The sequence below is a fragment of the Amia ocellicauda genome, chromosome 5 (assembly GCF_036373705.1).
Source record: "Amia ocellicauda isolate fAmiCal2 chromosome 5, fAmiCal2.hap1, whole genome shotgun sequence".
Classification (NCBI taxonomy): Eukaryota; Metazoa; Chordata; class Actinopteri; order Amiiformes; family Amiidae; genus Amia; species Amia ocellicauda.
The window spans coordinates 12,286,272-12,303,344 of record NC_089854.1 but is presented as its reverse complement, the minus strand read 5'-3'; the positions used below and the strand labels follow the sequence as shown (position 1 = coordinate 12,303,344).

The window sequence follows — 17,073 nt, the reverse complement described above, 5'->3', positions numbered from 1 at the left end:
TGCAATTATTACTAGTTTTGTGTTTATAATTATTTTATTTCTTAAAAGTCGATATAAAAACTGTATTGTGTATACTGGGGCATTAGTCGCTTTGAAGAAGAGTGTCAGGGAAGTCAGTAAATCCTGTATTACTGTACTTCGCACATTTGTTTTCCTTAAGTTTGCCACATTTTTGTATGTGCCTAGTCCCCCCACCCCAGACTCAGAGACAACAAAACACAGAGCTGTTTTGACACACGATTTATTTTTGCAAATTGCAGAGTGTGCGAGAGGTGTGGGACAAGGGTGTCTGCCCGACGGTGTCTAGTACACGTATGGGAACAGCCTGTATGGGACCCTGCGGCAGTACTCCTCCCAGGCGGGGCCATACTTGGCGTGACATTCGCTCTCGATTTCGGCCGCTCTCCTCCTCAGCAGGTTGGCGCAGTGCATCACGGGCAGGTAGGGCAAGAGGCTACAGAACCCTTAACACACACACACAGGGTTACTGAAGACCATACACAAACACACACACATCCTGTTACTGCACACACACAGTCACTGAACACTTACCTGCCCAGCACTCACATACAGATACACAATCACAGCCATACACACCCAGACACTGACAACACACACAGTATAGTAATGTAACAGCACAGCAGTCAGAGTTTGTTCTGTGGAATCCCCTTCATCTTTGACAAAATACAAGATTGTATCTCGATTGCATCTACATTTTTTACACCCTCCAAGTTGTCTAATGTATAGTCATTCAGCCTGATAACAATAAACATCACCATAATCTTCATCACAGTTTCATTGTCTTACCACAAGGAAGACACCATGCCAGGGTCATCATTATGTCTCCCAGGTAGTTGGGGTGGCGGATCCAACCGAACCAACCAGACACCAGCAGGCTCTTCCCTGTGTTGGTCGGGATGGTCACCAGGTCTGTGAGGTGAGAGTCAGTTAGATCTATATATATAAACATAATTAAAGGTATTTTCATATATCTTTCATTGGGTTGTGTGCTAATCATCAGCGCAGTAATTGATCCAGGCTCTATTACCAACATGAATCACACTGCCCTCTCCTGCCCCCTGACAGCTGTACTCTCTGGAACAGTTTGGGACAGATGTACATCTCTCTCTCTCTTGTAGGGGGGTGGTTGCACAGTCACTCACGGGCATAGGCAGGGTCCTCAGGGTTCTTTCTGAAGCCGTCCTTCTGCACGTTGGACAGGTGATAAAACAGGAACCCCAACCCTGAGAGAGGGAAGAGAGGAGATATGCACACGGGCCCCAAATTCATATTATCTTATACATGGAAAAACAAGGCCGAAATAAATATATAAAATACAGTATTTCATTGACATTAGATATACCTTTTCTCCCCCACACACTCACAACCAACACCCAGCACAGAACAGAGCACACACCCAACACAGCAGGACTATTTATCTGCTATGGTTTATGGCTTAAACTAACAGTTAGCCTTACTGGACCTCAGCTGCCGTTCTCTTAATCAGCTGGAGATTCAAACTAAAATGTGTATGTGTGTGTGTTTATCTGTGCGGATGGTGACTCACCATACAGCACACACAAAGAGAAGGCCCAGTGCACGCTGAGGGGGGGGTGGCGCTTCAGCAGGTAGTACACAGGGAGGCTGGAGAAGTAGGGAATCCACATGAACTCCCCCAGCATCATGAGGAAGCCCAGCCCATCCTGTGTGTACTCCTTCGTGGGCAGCACTGACGCCTGCAGGCCACAGAGAGTATTACACCCACACACACTCACAGCAGGGGATTGGATTGCGTTGATAAATTAGTTCAGAACGAGGAATCGGAATATGATGTGTATAGGTGTGAGGCTAATTATTTGTATGGAAACCCTGTATGAAATGAAGATGTGAAAGTTTAAGATTGAAAAGTTCTACAAAAAAGGAAAAGAAAATTCAAAATGTTAAATTAGGCATACATTTGAAGTTAGCGATGTTCTAACAGATGCGTTTAGGCTTTATTTATATGATTGTTTTGAGTAATTTAGTTACATTTAATAGTTTAATAGTTAATAGTGATGCAATTAGGGTTACATTGTAGATGGTTAGGGTTAGGGTTAGAGTACTCTGTAAACAGGCTGTGTTTCTACCGAGTTAACTGAGTCAGGTGTATAATTGTATGGACCTAGCTTCAGATCTGAGTATCCACTATGGCTGTGGTTCAGGATGCTGTTATGGCTTACAATAGGGCAGGTAACCTACTGATGTAATACAATTGGTTCTAGTGAAAAGTCTTAGTTTGGCACATCATTGCACATCTCAAACAGCTCTGCCGTGACCTCTGACCTCATCAGTCAGGAGCTCCAGGATGTAGAGGAGGTGAAAGGTCACAACCAGCAGCAGGGGGATCGAGGGCGCCCCGTGCTTCTCGATCTCAGTGAGCAGGAAGGACAGATCCACCACCGCCTGGGGGAGAGGCACCGTGGTGTTGACATTATTGTAATTACCATTAGTAAAATAAGTCGTATTAGTAGTAGACGTCATTGCAATAGTAGAAGTAAAATTGAGGCAATAGTAACAGTAGCAGAAGAATGCTAATAGTAGTTGGTAGTGGTAGTAGCAGTAGTAGAAGTAGTCACAGGCCTAGACCAAATCAAATGACCTGCAAGTTAATCACAAACTACAGACTTTAAAAACCAAAAAACAGTTACAGTTTATTTTGTGTTAGAAGCCACTTTCTTATAGATACATATATAGATTGCAAATGCCATTGGGTTCAACTTTGAAGTCTGATCTGGTCTAGACAATGGCTGTAACTGTAGTAGTAACAGTAGTAGGAGTAATAATAAAAGTAGTAAAACCATAGTGGATTTATTATTAATTTTATTACAGTAGTAGTTATTGTAGGACAAGTAATACTTTAGCAGTTTTAACAGTAGCTGTAGTAGCAGCAGTGTGGCTGTGGACACAGCTTAATTGGCGATGAGCAGTTAATTTTATCGAGACTAATTGCACACAGCAACTTGAGAACTTGTCTTTGGGCAAATGAGAAAGATGTCTCACCCAGCCCATGAAGCCAATCCTGACCATAACAAATTGCTTCATATCGATCCTGCCGACGCGAGGGTCCGCCACCCTGCCCAGCGCAAACTCCTGCAGGAAATTACCTGGCAACAGGACCAGAGAGCCACTTAAACCAAGACTGTGGAGGTTAATTGGTTAATTGATGGCTGTGTGTTTCTCCATGAGCATGTGTGTGTTTCTGTGTATGTTTCTGTGTGTGTTTCTGTGTGTTTGACTCTCTTTTTCTGTATTTGTGTTACTCTGCATGCGTTTCTCTGTGTTTGTGGTGCCCCCCCCCCCCGCTGTAATAACTTACTCTTCTTGCCGTAGTTGACCAGCTGTCCTGGGGGCAGCCAGAGGGAGTGGAGGTGCAGCCCAGAGCTGAGCAGCAGAGCCACTACAGTGGAGGCACACACCAGCTGCAGAGTCCTGTCACCCACCATCGAGCCCTGGGGTGGGGGGGTGAGTACAATCTTTGTTTATATATGTCATTTTATAGTGCCTTTGAAAGGGGGGGCTGATACACTAACTAACTGAAACACTGTTTGATGGATTGATAACTGAGAGAGTGTGACAGAGAAACTGTGTGAAAGATGGACAGTGAGAGAGTGTGACAGAGTGCACACCTGGAACACGCCACGGTACCACAGCCCTCCCAGCAGCAGCAGGGTCACTGCGAACGCATACAGACCTGCACGGCAAAAATAACAATATCAGCATCAACATTAGTATTATTATTGTATGATATATACATACACAGACACATACAAATACACACAATCACACATGCAGAGAAATTGAGAGAGACACACAAACACATGCAGACCCAAACACACACATATCTCTATACCATTCATGTTGTACTGCAATCGTTTCCCATTGTGTCCTATTTTACCTTCAGCCACCTGCAAACAGAGAGGGAGGGACAGGGACAGACAGAGAGAGGGAGGGTTAGACTGAGAATGAGAGATAGAGGCAGAGTTTTACAGCCTGAATGACAGTTTGTGTCTGCAATGACAACAGGAACACTGCAGTACTCATTTCTATAACTGCATGAACCAGTTTGTTATATTACTAAGAGAATATATACTGTATGTTCTCTGCATTTATTGACACATAAACAACACTACTGAACTCTGACGCACTGAAACAAGTTCTTCAGTAGTTATGAATTGAGTTACTCATCACTGTGCCCTCCGTTTGAGTGAATCTATGACATTGCATAAGCGATACAATTAATTTGGGTTTAGATTAAACCAGGGCTACATTTTGAACCTTGGTAGGGTTAAAAACAGACTATCATATTGCAGTTAAGGACAGAACATTCAATGCGGTACATACTTAGTCACGGTTTGTAAAAGAAACATTGATTCAGTTTTTGTATTTCTCCTGCTCTGAACCAAACGTAATATTCAATTTTTCGTCAATGCAACTGTGACGCCTTTCCTACAGAAAACAACTGAGGGGTGGGGGCATCCTGAGAGCTCACCTGGCCAAAAGGGAGGTAGTAGAGTGCCCCCTGCAGGGAAGTGTAGGCCAGCACCATGCCCAGGGCGTTCCAATCCCACAGCGTCTCTATCTTGAGCCTGAACACACGCCAGGGCTGGGCTGGGGGCGCGCAGCCATCGATCAAGAGCATCGTGAACACCGAGAGGAGCAGACTCACCAGCAACAGGTCTGAGAGACAGAGAGAAAGGCAGGGAGAGGGATGGTGAGAAAGAGAGAGCTGGGGAGAGTGAGAGACTGAAAGAGAGAGAGACAGACAGATAGACAGAGATGCAAAAGCACAGTGGGACATGCCTGTGTGTGCGTCTCTGCGTGTGTCTATGTCTAATGTCCACCTGTCTCTGGGCTCCATGTGCATCTCTCTGTTAGGGCAGGGAGAGTGGGACAGAGTGGGGAAGGAGCAGGAGGCAGGGGGAACGCAGGCTCTTTAAATCAGATTTGGACACATAGGGAAAAAATCGAAATGCTCACGGAGGTTGTTCCAGACTTTGTGTTCGGGGGTGGAGCTCCCGTTTCTTGCACCTTTCTCCCCCTCCACTCCCTCCTTTTCTCTGGAGAACTCGGGCTCTGCCCTGCGATGCACCACACATCCCTTTGTGTACAAAAACACAGACAGACAAACAAAGCAACCCAGGTCACCTGCTTGTTGCCTTTACAATGTGTCACAGCGATTCCCCTCATGAGTTCACCTTCCTAGTAATTGATTCCAGGATAATTTAATCTAGGATAGTGCTGTTGTTTTTTAAAGACTTTATCAAAACTCCCAGGATACTAAAACTACTCACACCGATATTTATATCTCAGTTTCCCAAATTGATTTTGAATTCGGTAGTTTAGTGAAGTTTTGCTTTATTTATATTTTGTACAATGCATGGTGAACTATGTACCGTGTGCGTGTGCGTGTGCATATGTGTCTGTGTTTTTCACTGTATATAGGTTTGATGCCCAGGACTGCTCCCGTCCCATCCTCACCTCGGATGAATTCAGCTTTTCCATTGCGGCAGGTGTGAGAAAATAATTCTACAACCAGAAACCTACACACACAAAAACAAATACACAAATATATTATTATAAACAGGGCAAGGGTTTTAGAGTCTGAGCCCCTCCATTTTGACACAGTCATTGTTTTTCAAAGACTGCATCCCTCACCTGCCAAGGCCAGACTATGTACCACATAGACAAGCTGTCTCACTATTAAAGCCCAGCTGTCTGCATAACCAATGAGGAAAATAATCACCTTGGTATTAGATAATAATTTAATCTCCTATGTCTTCCAGGCAGTAGTAGTTGGAGTAGAGGTAGTTGTAGCAGTAGCAGCTGAGTCTACTACAATAGCTTTACAAGAACAAAAAGCTCAAAATAAGTACAGTTCTAAAAAGTGGAAGAACTACTTCAATGAATAACCCAAATAAATCAACCTTCAAAAATACTTATTTATTGTTCAGTCAGTGTGTCAAGTGTTCAAACAACAGCTATGGACAAGCATGTCATAAAAAGCATGCAATTTTAAATAAAATAAAATAAATACATCGTTTATCGCTAACCTTATCACAGGGACTTCGAAGCACTGCAGCTGCATGCTGATCTCGGAATAAACTGACGAGAGCAAAGTGTCCATCTTTGACGCCACATAAATGGCATAGGTGCGAGCTCGCTAGCTCTGCAAATGCAGCTCTTGTGTGCGTGAACCCTGTCAACATGAAACAACTCGCTATGGTGCGAATGACTGGATTAACCTCACGTCAGCTGCATGCATTGAGTGCCGCTCAGGCGGTAGACACAGCACTGGCACCTCGCATCGCATCGCATCGCATCGCATCGCATCGCATCGCATCGCATCGCATCGCTGGCTTCTCTCACTGACTGGAATTCAAAGAGCTGCAGACACTGGGTGATGGTACTGTAGCAAACGTCCGCTAACCGCTAGATGACCGCTAGAGTGACCTGTAGTGCAGCGAAGTGACCAAGCGAATGGTAAAAAGTACCGGTGGGCTATGCAGTTACACCACATACAAATGAAGAAACAAATGACTCCGTGAGAGTCCTAAACTGCTTTCACACAACCAGCCTGTGTCCTCAGACTGCAGATTAGCGACGTGCAGTTCGCGAACGATTGGTTCTTTCTGAGCGACGGGACCCGGATCGGTGCCGCGTTCACTCGGCTTCAGCGGCGGATTCGTCCGTCCTGGCGACTGGTTCAGAGCTGTGAAGCTGAAGACCGTGTGCGCCATGTTGGTTCCAAATTCCCTCTCGCTTAGTGCATACAAAATAAATATATATGAGCCAAAATGGCGTCAGTTGCATCATCCAGACCGAGTATAGACTACTGTCAGAACATGAGATTAGACGTGTATGCAATATTATATACTGTACATAATGTGTGTGTATTACTGTCAGTATTCATTGGGTACATCTGCCAAACAAAACAAAACTATATAATACATCGCTATGAGGTCTGTTTTTGTATTGTTTTATACACATAAAACATTTTGCACAAATTATTATTAATTCTTGCAAGTCACCCTGAGGTGAATCAACAAAATGACCTATAATAATAATAATTAATATTAATAATAATTGAGATATACCTATGCGTAAGACATTTATGTAACGTTATTATTATTATTTCTTAGCAGACGCCCTTGTCCAAACAATATATTACATTTAATTAGATTAATTGTGTTGGCTAAATAATATTAATGCTTCAAACTGCTGTCATCTCCGGGATTTTAAATACATATTTGTCACAACTGTATTGGATTGAACCCAGTCAAATATAGACTCTTCCCAGCTTTTGTGGTGTGCGTCTATGTAACCCGTCCTGATTCGGGCTGCATTGGTGCGAGTCACTGAATCAGTGAACGAAATGAACGAATTGAATGGATTCACCGAACTGAACCGAATCAAATGAATCGAGTGACTGAAAAGACTCGAACTGCCGTCACTACCGCAGATGTGTTCGCGAACGTTACCGTGTTTAAAGCACAGAATGTTCACTAGACAACGTTCGATAACAGTTCCTAGCCAGCGGATGTAGTTTCATGTCAACTTGCTTTCGCTAGATAGAGAGGTTTAACAAGGTAAAATAAAATTGTATTTATAACTGTGTTGGCTATATTAGAAGTCACACCTATACAGTCAGTTTTGTTTCTTCTCTACTCTCCGACGATCACTTAACTTACATGATATTTTTCATGCAAGTGCTCAGCCCCACCTGCCTACACTTTCTTCGTTGTTATTCGCTGAGCACCTTCATTCTTGTAGCGCATTTTCCGCAGTTCTTCGCCGATCTGCAGGATTTCACCGACCCCATTGGTGGAGCATCGCAGATCTGCGCCGAACTGTAGTGATCTGCGCTACACGATCGGCACCTCTTTTCTCCTGCAGGGGCCGCAGTCTCTGCTGGGTTTTGTTCCAGCCCAACACTTGGCTCATTAATTGGTTTAATTGGTGAACAATTTACTGGATGTCTTCGCTCCAGTCTCTGAAATGTTCTGTGGGTTCAATGTTTTAAGTAATCAACACATTCTAAGATATTTCATATAAAAAAAATATATATGAAAATTGTAGATAAGCTTACCAGAAATAATTCAATTAATTCATTGGGAGCTCCTGTTGGATTAAAAACCAGCAGACACTGCAGCCACCCAGGACTGGAGGCTGACAACCCTGACTTAAAGTAATCGTCCACATATTGTTGCAGAGCCAGATTGAGCTCCTTTTAATATTGGGGGGACATTCCCCACATACATTACGCCCGTGAATAGTACACATTTTCCACAGCGTTACAAATCAACTAACCTTTCACAAGATCTGAGAGACCACTTCTGTGTCTGAAAGGAGCGGTTTTCTCTACAAGAGATATTTTAATCAGTTTAATTAATCAAAATCACGTCTGTTCATACATTAAACTATATATATGTTTTGCATTGTTCTTATGATTATGTTCCCTGGATAATATTACTGCCCTCATCAGCAGACTCACCTGCTCTGTAAGGTTGCGTTGGGGCTTCGCTGCAGTTCAGATCAGATTGCAGTGAGAGAGTGAGTTTACAGTTGACAGTTTAACAAAGGTGTGAGTGCAATGCTTTGCTACAGCTCAACAGACCCTGCCATCTGCTTTTCAGGTTCCTGTTGCACCACCCAACATTCAACGTTCACAAGTAAATTAACAGACATTTGAATCCAAGATGACTTGCATGGTTAGACGCAAACAAGGGGTTACAACAGCAGTCTGTGTAACATCCTCTGCTGTGTATGTCTTTGGGATTGTGTTGTTTTCTTGCTTATGGACTGACTAAAGATCCTGAATGTCATTTACGTAGGCTTGTTATTCCTATCAGATGCTTTGCAGAACCTGCAATTGAATAACTACATTTTAATATGGGAATCAATTGAATGTTGGAATGCTCTTACAGTTACATAGTACTATTTAGAATAATGGTTATATTTTGCACTAATATGAAGCCTAGTGATGAAATTATGGTTACATTGTGGTCCAATCTAAATCCAGTAAATGGAGGGTTGTTAGGGTTATGTTTCTAGTGAGTTAACTGAACTGAATCAAATTCAAGTGTTGGCTTAGTTTGGGGTTCAGGCTGCTATTAGGTCTTAAAATGGCATCTATCATTTATTGAGAAGTGCTGTGGTGCGTTGTGTCAAGTGAAGATCAGTAAATACTCCGACACACTTGCTTAACATTTTATGAGACTTACCAAACCCTTCCATTATGAACTTCAAAACAAAACCAACATTATGAGCAACCTGACCATGTATCACTCTACACTGAGTTTGTGTTTGACGATCCTGATTGTAGGAGTTCAATACCAAGGTTCTCTCATCCTGGAACATCTCCTCAACACACCCAGTGTTTAACATGCAGGGTGTGAATACTTTAGGCTGCAGCTGTACAGACACAGCTCAGAGTAGTGTGAAACAGCCCCTGTTGACCTGTCAGAAGATCAGCTGGAGAGGAGGGGGGGTGTTGACTGTTAAATCCACGAATACTGTTGCTTTTCTTTTATTATGTTTTTAGCCTATAGAAAAAGATGAGACCTAAAAACCAAATGGCAACTTTCAGACATTTTTAGACGTGCTCCAGTGCTGAAAATGTTGCCACCTCTTAATAAAGAACACCACTTGGTGGAGAGAGAGATGATACAGACCTTTCTTCTCATCCATGTCAAGTAGTTCAATTAACTAATTAACAGACCTGGGACAAAAACAAACAGGAAAAAAAAAACTTTTCATGCTGTAATTAATTAACCCCTTGTCCTCATTAACCTTTCATCCATTGCCTTGTACAGCTGCTGCTAAGAGAGCAGTTTGCAATTAAGTGTTTCCAGCTATTTCACTCGTACTTAAAACATTTTTTTTTATTTGCATATGGAGAAATTGAATTAGCAGTTATTAACTTTGTGAAAACTGGGTGTATATTTAATATTCACAATTGAAACATCAACCAACTAGGCTAGGTTTGTCCCAGGTCTGGTCATTAAAACAGGACTCAAAAACAGGACCCCCTGCCCTGCGGTTTTTTATTCCAATAGAGCTCCTAGGGTACATAATTGAACTCTAATTTAACACAATTTGCCTAATCTAAGATCTTAACATGACATATATCACTGTTTAGTATGAAACTGTAGTTAGAACTTGAAATCTCCATTTTCTTTTTTTAAGCTACACAATTTAAAAAGTAAAATGATGCAAATTAGTTAAATTAAGTCATTTGAGAGCTCGCTTGGAACAGAAACCACCAGGGCAGGGGTCCTCCGGGACCAGGGTTGAGAACCAATGACTTAAGGACTGGAACCCCCTGCCCCTGGTCAACACCTGCAGCCTTGGAGGCGTGTGCTTGTTTTCACTTGCCACGTTCTTGTTTTTCGTGAAACCCAGAAAATGCGCGTCTTAATAGAGGCAACATGCGTCATATGTTTCCTTTAATTTACATGACATTTACTTCCGGAATACTATCACACACTAACACTTAACACTACAGCTATTTGTTTTTTATTATCATTTTGTTCTTTTTTTTTTTAGGATTTACTAGTGCCAGACATTCAAGTTTAAATGTGTTACTCTGTACAATATATATTTTAATATATTAAATATCTTTTGCGTTCTTATTTTTTTAGTTATCTGATACCTCTAATCCTCTGTATTTATATTTCTGAATATGTACAATATAAATTACTAGAGTCCGTAATGTTAAAATAAATAAATAACCAAGGGAAACAGTCGTGGCTTCATAGTGTTTCAGGAGAGAGAGATAGAGAGAGAGGCAGGCAAATCCCCTCAGAGCTCCTGGCTAGAGCAGTTTGTGCACAGTTTGTCTTGTCCAGGGACTGAGAGAAAGGGAAAGAAAGAGACTGAGAGACCGAGAGGGAAGTGGGGTGCAATACTGTGATGAACTGGCGAGTCCGCAGTCCTGTGGTCGATGGAGGGAACGAGTCCGTGTCTCTGTGGTCGGGCCAGAGCCCAGGTTTTGGTCAGAGCTGTGGAGCTATACGACGGTGCCGCTGGGGGAGCTGCCGTTCTGTGCGGTCAGGTTCTGCCGGGACAAAACAGACACACAGATTTAACCTGCTGTAGGTTTAGCGATGCTGTTTATTTGCAGTGTGTTGGTACCATTCTGACAAACACAGCGTCACCCAGCCCCAATGATAACACTTATAATAACAACCTATGCAGTAAAAAGATACATAATGAATGCTTAATTGTGTGGCTACTGGCTCCTCCTTGTATGGGTGTGGCAACTGTCTCCCCCCCACCCCTTTGTTGTTGTATTGCACGTGAGTGTGAGTGTGAGTGTGTGTGTGTGTGTGTGTGTGTGTGTGTGTGTGTGTGTGTGTGTTTGTGTCCGGCGACTCGTCCCCCTCACCCCTTTGCCAGGCCGCGCCCAGGTGCAGATGAGCCCCTCCTGGCAGGCGGTGATGATGCAGTCATCCATGAACAGCAGCACGGTGAGCCTCTCGTGGGCGATCTTCTTGCACACCAGCGGCTCCAGCAGGGGCACTTCAGTCATGCGTGGGCACAGCGCCGTGCCCAGAACCTTGGCGGCATCCAGGCGACTGCTGCCACCGCCACTGCCCCCGCCCCCCCCGCCGCTGCCGCCTCCCCTAGGCGTGGCCACGTTGATCTTGTCGTTGCTTTTGCTGATGTTTCCCAGGCTGTGGTAGCGCTTGTGCTCCTTCTCACCCGAGGAAGAGGAGGAGGAGGAAGAACCGCCACCGCCTATGAGACTGCCCCCCCCCGACTTGTCCGATTTCCTCTCCTGCAGCGACAGGGTAGCGAAACGGCCAATGCTGAAAGGGACTCCTCCCCCACTGCCGCCCCCTACGCCACTTCCGGTGCTGTCCGAGCTCTGGTTCTTGGAGGAACTGCTGGAGGAGGAGACGGCAGGATGGGGGAGGGAGTTGGAGCGGGAGAGGGAGCGGGGCAGGGATGGGGGGTGGTGGTGAGGGTGAGCGTGAGTGTGCGTGTGGGAGTGGGAGTGGGTGTGCGAGTGGGTGTGGGTGGCAGTGGGGGCGTGGCTGTGGTGGTGGTGGTGGTGCCCATGGCTGTGTCCGTGGCCCAGCCCCAGCGCCCCGGCCTCGCTGCCGTTACCCCCCAGGGAGTTGAAGGTGTTGGTGAGGGTGCGCGCCCGGGAGAGGGGCAGCCGCGGGTACAGCACATCCTCCGTCAGGTCCCACAGGCAGAACTGGGTGTCCTGCCCCACCGAGCCGAATCGGTAGGTGACGGAGCTGGCCGCGCCCTTCCCCGAGCCACTGCGCCGCGACAGCCGGGAAAGCGAGCTGCCCGTCCGCACTCTCCTGAACCCGCCCCCCACCCCCGTGCCGCGCAGCTCCTCCTCGCTGGCGCTGAAGTCCATGGGCTCCGGCCGGGACCTCTCCACCGCCTCCCCGTTCTCCTGCCCGTCGTCGTCATCTTCCTCCTCGTCGTCGTCATCCTCCTCCTCCTCTTCCTCCTCCTCCTCCACACTGGTGGTGAAGGGGTCGAACGCCACCACGTTGACCCAGGACTTGTGCCCGTGCCCCCTGGCCACCACCCGGCTCTCCGAGAAGGACCAGACGGTGACCAGGTCGTCCTCCCCTCCCGTGGCCAGGAACTTGCCGTCGGGGCTCCAGGAGACGCACAGCAGGCCCCCGAAGTAGCTCTTCATCACCCCCTGCAGCTCCATGGAGTCAAAGTGGAAGACCCGCAGGCAGCCATCCTGCCCCACACACGCCAGGTGGCCTCCGTCGGGGGAGAAGGCGAACTCGTTGAGCGCCCCCTCCCCCACCGCCCAGCGCAGCAGCGGGTTGCGGGGCGTCTTGGCCTTGCAGGTGTAGACAGCGAAGCCCTCGCCCTGCCGCAGGAGGGAGTACTGGGGCGCCGCCGTGCCACAGGGGTGCTCTGCGTTGTACAGGTACAGTTGCCCGCTGGCGTGGGCGGCCAGGAACAGGTGCTCCGACTTGGGCAGCCACTTCAGGCATGTAACCTTGGACTTGTCGATCAGCCTCTGGGAGGACGGAGGGAGGAAGGGGGGGGTGAGAAAGAGGGATTGATTTGAATGATTAATGAGGACTGATTGCTGGTTTGTGTTGACATGCTCACACAGACGCACCACACTCACCCAGACACGGACAACATTCCCTTCCACTCACATCCACCTCATTCACACTCCCGGACAAGCACCCACAGCCCCACACACCTCCTCGTTGAAGAGCTTGCTGGTCTCTTTCTTGATAGGGTCCAAGTACTGCACCTGGCCGGCCGAGAAGCCCACGATCAGGGACACGCTGTGTGCCGTGGCCGAGTGCTGGTTGAAGTCGTGGCAGGTGGGCTGGGTGCCCTTGTAGATGCGCTTGTCTATGGGCTTACTAAGGTCCACTGCCTGCAGGCCAGGAAGAAGGAAGGGGGAGGAGGTTGGGGCAGAAGAGGAAGGGAGAAGTGGGTGAGGTAAGAGGAAAGGATGAAAAATAAATGCATCATTATAGTCTGGGGAGAAAGACAACTGGACCGAATCCCATTTTATTTTGAAAAAGAGCGCCCTCTAGTGTTGGAACATTTCTCCACACAACTATTCCAGAGTGCAGCAGAAAAATCAATTGGTTTTGAAAGCCATTGTGCCAGCAGAGAAAAACACAGGCCCAGCCTCCAGTTGAGAATACATGGAGCAGTGTGGTGCTATAGGGCTGTGCTGCAGTATTACTCTGTGCTGTAGTGCTCTAGTGCTGTTATTCTGTCCTGTGCGGTTCTATGCTGCAGTATTCTGTGCTGTAGTATTACTCTGTGCTGTGCTGGCCTGGCCTATTTGCAGCATCACCTTCACACAGCTTGTCCATTTAATGGGCATGTGTGTATAGCTGCAGATAACTAGAATTATCCAGTGACTGGTGATGAGAGACCTGTATAACCTGTCAGATTGCAGCTCTCCCAGAACAGGGTTGAGCACCTCTGTATTAAGTCATTAGGCTATTTTCGAGCGCTTTGGGTGTTTGTTTTAGTTTAGATTGGGCTGGAAAGCAGATTGCAGGCTGCGTCAGGTGTACTGGAACACAAAGAGGACATTTCTCCACCTGCAAAGGAGCTGAGGGCGTCTGCCTGGGCATATTTGAGCGACAAAAAGAACAGTCATAACGAAGATGCTTCCCCTTACTGTAGATCTGCAGATGAGCAGCTTCAGTGCGAGGAGGAAACACTTTTAAAAATACACCTGATGTGTGGCATGGCATCTTGTCACCACGAGTGTAGAGGAAACAAACTGCAGTTTGTGTAGCAGAAAAAAGCACCTACATCTAATCTCATTATCTTCATACTCTATCACTGTTGGGTTCACAGTATGTAGGGCTATGAGTGCGAATTTGAAAAAGCAGTTGCTTTTCTTCAGTATTATTTAGAGACAAACTAAGCAATTTGTGCGTTTCAAATGTCAATCCTCATATATATCGCAACATGTTGCTTTCACATCAAGAAAAAAGCTGATAAGTACATCTCTAATAATACAGTTCTTTTCTGTTGTTCAGGGATTGGTATTAAGGTTTATGAAGCTGTAGACCTAAGTAAAATAATCATTAAAACAAAAAAGTGAAATTATCATTGCAGTGGCCAATAATGTATGTTAGCATAAGAAGTTTTAATTTGACACATTTAATACAATGACAACACCCCCACAGAACAGTATAACATATATGGATTTAATTTTGCAGTTACATTTCTTAACCTAAACAACCGTAATCTCTCTATTCCCTGTCAGGCCCAACTGTAGGGCAGGCAGGCAGGGAGGGAGGTGGCAGCTCAGCCTCGCAATCATTGGTTACAAAATTATAAAGAGAAACTATCAGTGGACAATACATTAAAGGTTTATAACCACGGCCTTGTTTGTTTTGGATTAAAACAAAGATTAATAACGTGACAGTATGATTACCGTGATATACCGTGGTAAGAATATTCCATACCGTCCCACCCCTAATACACACACCTATTGCCTTTTTACAGTACAGGTGCCTCCGAAAAAATCAAGTATCTGTATTTATGCATTTGTGTCGGTCTTGTGCCGTTCAGTCAGTACAGTACACCCTGATAGTTACCACCATGCAGTCATTACAGAGCAAAACGCCCCCTAACCAGTCTGCAGCCCACTGAACCCATTGCATTAAAACACAGATAGATGGCCAATGCGATCACTATGTTTTACTGCATTTATTCCTGCACCGCGTCTCTCTCGGTCCTCACATTATGGTATGTATATTATCTGGTAAACATATATATTTTACCTTTTTAATGTTGGTATAGGTGTAAAAATATAGTTCCCTGCCGATGTTGAAGCACACTCGCTCGGACTCTTCACTGGGGTCTTCCGGCTGCAACTTTACCATAGAGACCCGGACTGCAGGCAGAAACCCGGCCGCCGATGAAGAGGAGGCGGCGGCGGCGGCGGCGGCGGTGGCGGAGGCTCCCGAGCCGGGGCCGGGCACGGAAGCCCCGCCGGGGGTCGCTCCCAGTCCAGCCCCGGGAGCCGTGCCGGAGGCCGAGGCGGGACCCCGGGGTAACCCGCCCCGTTGCTGGGAGTCCGAGAGGGTGAGCAGTTTGTAAAATCCCTCCCGTGTCCGAAACTGTGATTTAATCTCATGTATATCTTTCAGTGCGCCTCCATCACTGGCCATTTTTAATACAAACACACCGCACAGGAAACTCGTCCCCCTCCCTCCCTCCCTCACCCGGAAACACAAACCATGCAAAACACGGCTCGGTTTCCACATCCAGTGCTGGGGAAGAAGGGGATGGGAGCTGGCAGTGTGTGGGTTTATATTATTGTCTTATAAGTGATAATAGTGTGTTATCATTATTACCCACTGTAGAAGAATTGGTTTAAATGGAATTGTTTCTGGTTATTCAGTTTTTGGAAACAAACGCATTGGTATCCATACACGTGTTGGGATTGTGTGTGCAGTCTTGTGGAGGACAGACAGGCTGTCATGCAATAAGGGCTTAAGTGTCATTGAAAGAGAAAACTGGGCAAAGGTCGGAAGATGGGGGTCAGCCAAATCCCCCCCCCCCATCTATTATATTTAGGATAGTTATGAGGAACTATGATTAAGCATTTAATATGTCAGGTGTTTCTAGTTTCTGGGGTCTGGAAGCCCCCCTAGTGGCCATCCAAATTATGCATTTCACGTCTTAAAATTGGCGGAATGCTACTGCTGTGACAGTTCTGACTTCAGCTCCTGCTTTAATATTAGTTCAAAGGAGAGCTACAACCATCAACATGTACGGTGCTGGTCCTTAAGGTATGGTGATAGTATCAGTATTCAAAGTTGGGATAGAAATCTCAAAACATTTCTGAAATATTGGCTCATTGAATGGAGCAGGATGAACATTCAAAACAACGCCAAGGAAAAAACGTGTATTTCTTGAATAAAGGCATGTGCCCTCGTTTAAAAGAAACCTTAACATAACTTGAATATTAATGCAGTGAAGGCTTTACAGGGGGCTCTATGGGGGACACTTCTTGATTTTGGGAAGAATACACATCTGATTTAAGTCTAAAACTGGGTATACTGCCAGGAAATATTTTACAATTCAAATTAAAATCACTTGTGGTCAAGACCTTTATTTAAAAATATCAAATTAATAGCTTTGGTGATAGTGATTTCAAGAATGCTCTGATAGTGGTATTCCATTTTAAAACCTGAAAATTCATATTTTGGATAGCCACTAGCGGGGCTTCCAGATCTCAGAAACTAAAAACACCAGACATGTTATATTTTATGGTTAATCATATTTCCTCATAACTATCCTAAATACATTTGGCTGACTCCCATGGTCTTGGTTTTCCAGATTGTGCCTGTTTTTCTCACGCAGTAAAACAGAACTTGTTTTGATGCTCATGTTAAGAGATGTTAAAAATGGATTTGGATACATCATTCTGTATTTGTTTTCTGATTGTGGTACATTCTGGAAAGAAAGGTGCTTAGTGTAGCTTTAAGAAGTTAGTAATGATACTAGCCTTGTGTTAATTTATCAAAGCCAACTCGGAATCAAGAA

At 45.5% G+C, this 17,073-nt stretch overlaps 2 protein-coding genes across 9 annotated transcripts; both read right to left on the bottom strand.

Annotated features, from left to right (window-relative positions):
* Positions 1 to 225: 225 nt before the first annotated feature.
* Positions 226 to 8,684, bottom strand: LOC136749480 (delta(14)-sterol reductase LBR). Of its 8 annotated transcripts, XM_066703836.1 has the most exons (14): positions 8,531 to 8,681; positions 8,347 to 8,397; positions 5,518 to 5,579; positions 5,017 to 5,137; positions 4,529 to 4,716; positions 3,890 to 3,944; positions 3,666 to 3,730; positions 3,356 to 3,488; positions 3,040 to 3,143; positions 2,323 to 2,442; positions 1,568 to 1,736; positions 1,164 to 1,244; positions 808 to 930; positions 226 to 464 (listed from the first exon to the last, which is right to left on the bottom strand). In XM_066703836.1, the coding sequence occupies exons 3-14, from the start codon at positions 5,539 to 5,541 to the stop codon at positions 304 to 306; spliced, it is 1,344 nt and encodes a 447-aa protein (XP_066559933.1). In that variant the 5' UTR covers positions 5,542 to 5,579; positions 8,347 to 8,397; positions 8,531 to 8,681; the 3' UTR covers positions 226 to 303. The 8 variants fall into 8 exon arrangements, with proteins under 8 accessions (XP_066559933.1, XP_066559931.1, XP_066559938.1 ...); XM_066703834.1 differs by lacking the exon at positions 8,347 to 8,397; XM_066703841.1 differs by lacking the exon at positions 5,017 to 5,137 and having other exon boundaries at positions 8,531 to 8,678.
* Positions 8,685 to 10,467: 1,783 nt separating this feature from the next.
* On the bottom strand, positions 10,468 to 16,016 carry LOC136749479 (WD repeat-containing protein 20). The gene is made up of 4 exons (XM_066703833.1): positions 15,303 to 16,016; positions 13,238 to 13,420; positions 11,426 to 13,045; positions 10,468 to 11,095 (listed from the first exon to the last, which is right to left on the bottom strand). The coding sequence occupies exons 1-4, from the start codon at positions 15,786 to 15,788 to the stop codon at positions 11,048 to 11,050; spliced, it is 2,337 nt and encodes a 778-aa protein (XP_066559930.1). The 5' UTR covers positions 15,789 to 16,016; the 3' UTR covers positions 10,468 to 11,047.
* Positions 16,017 to 17,073: the final 1,057 nt, after the last annotated feature.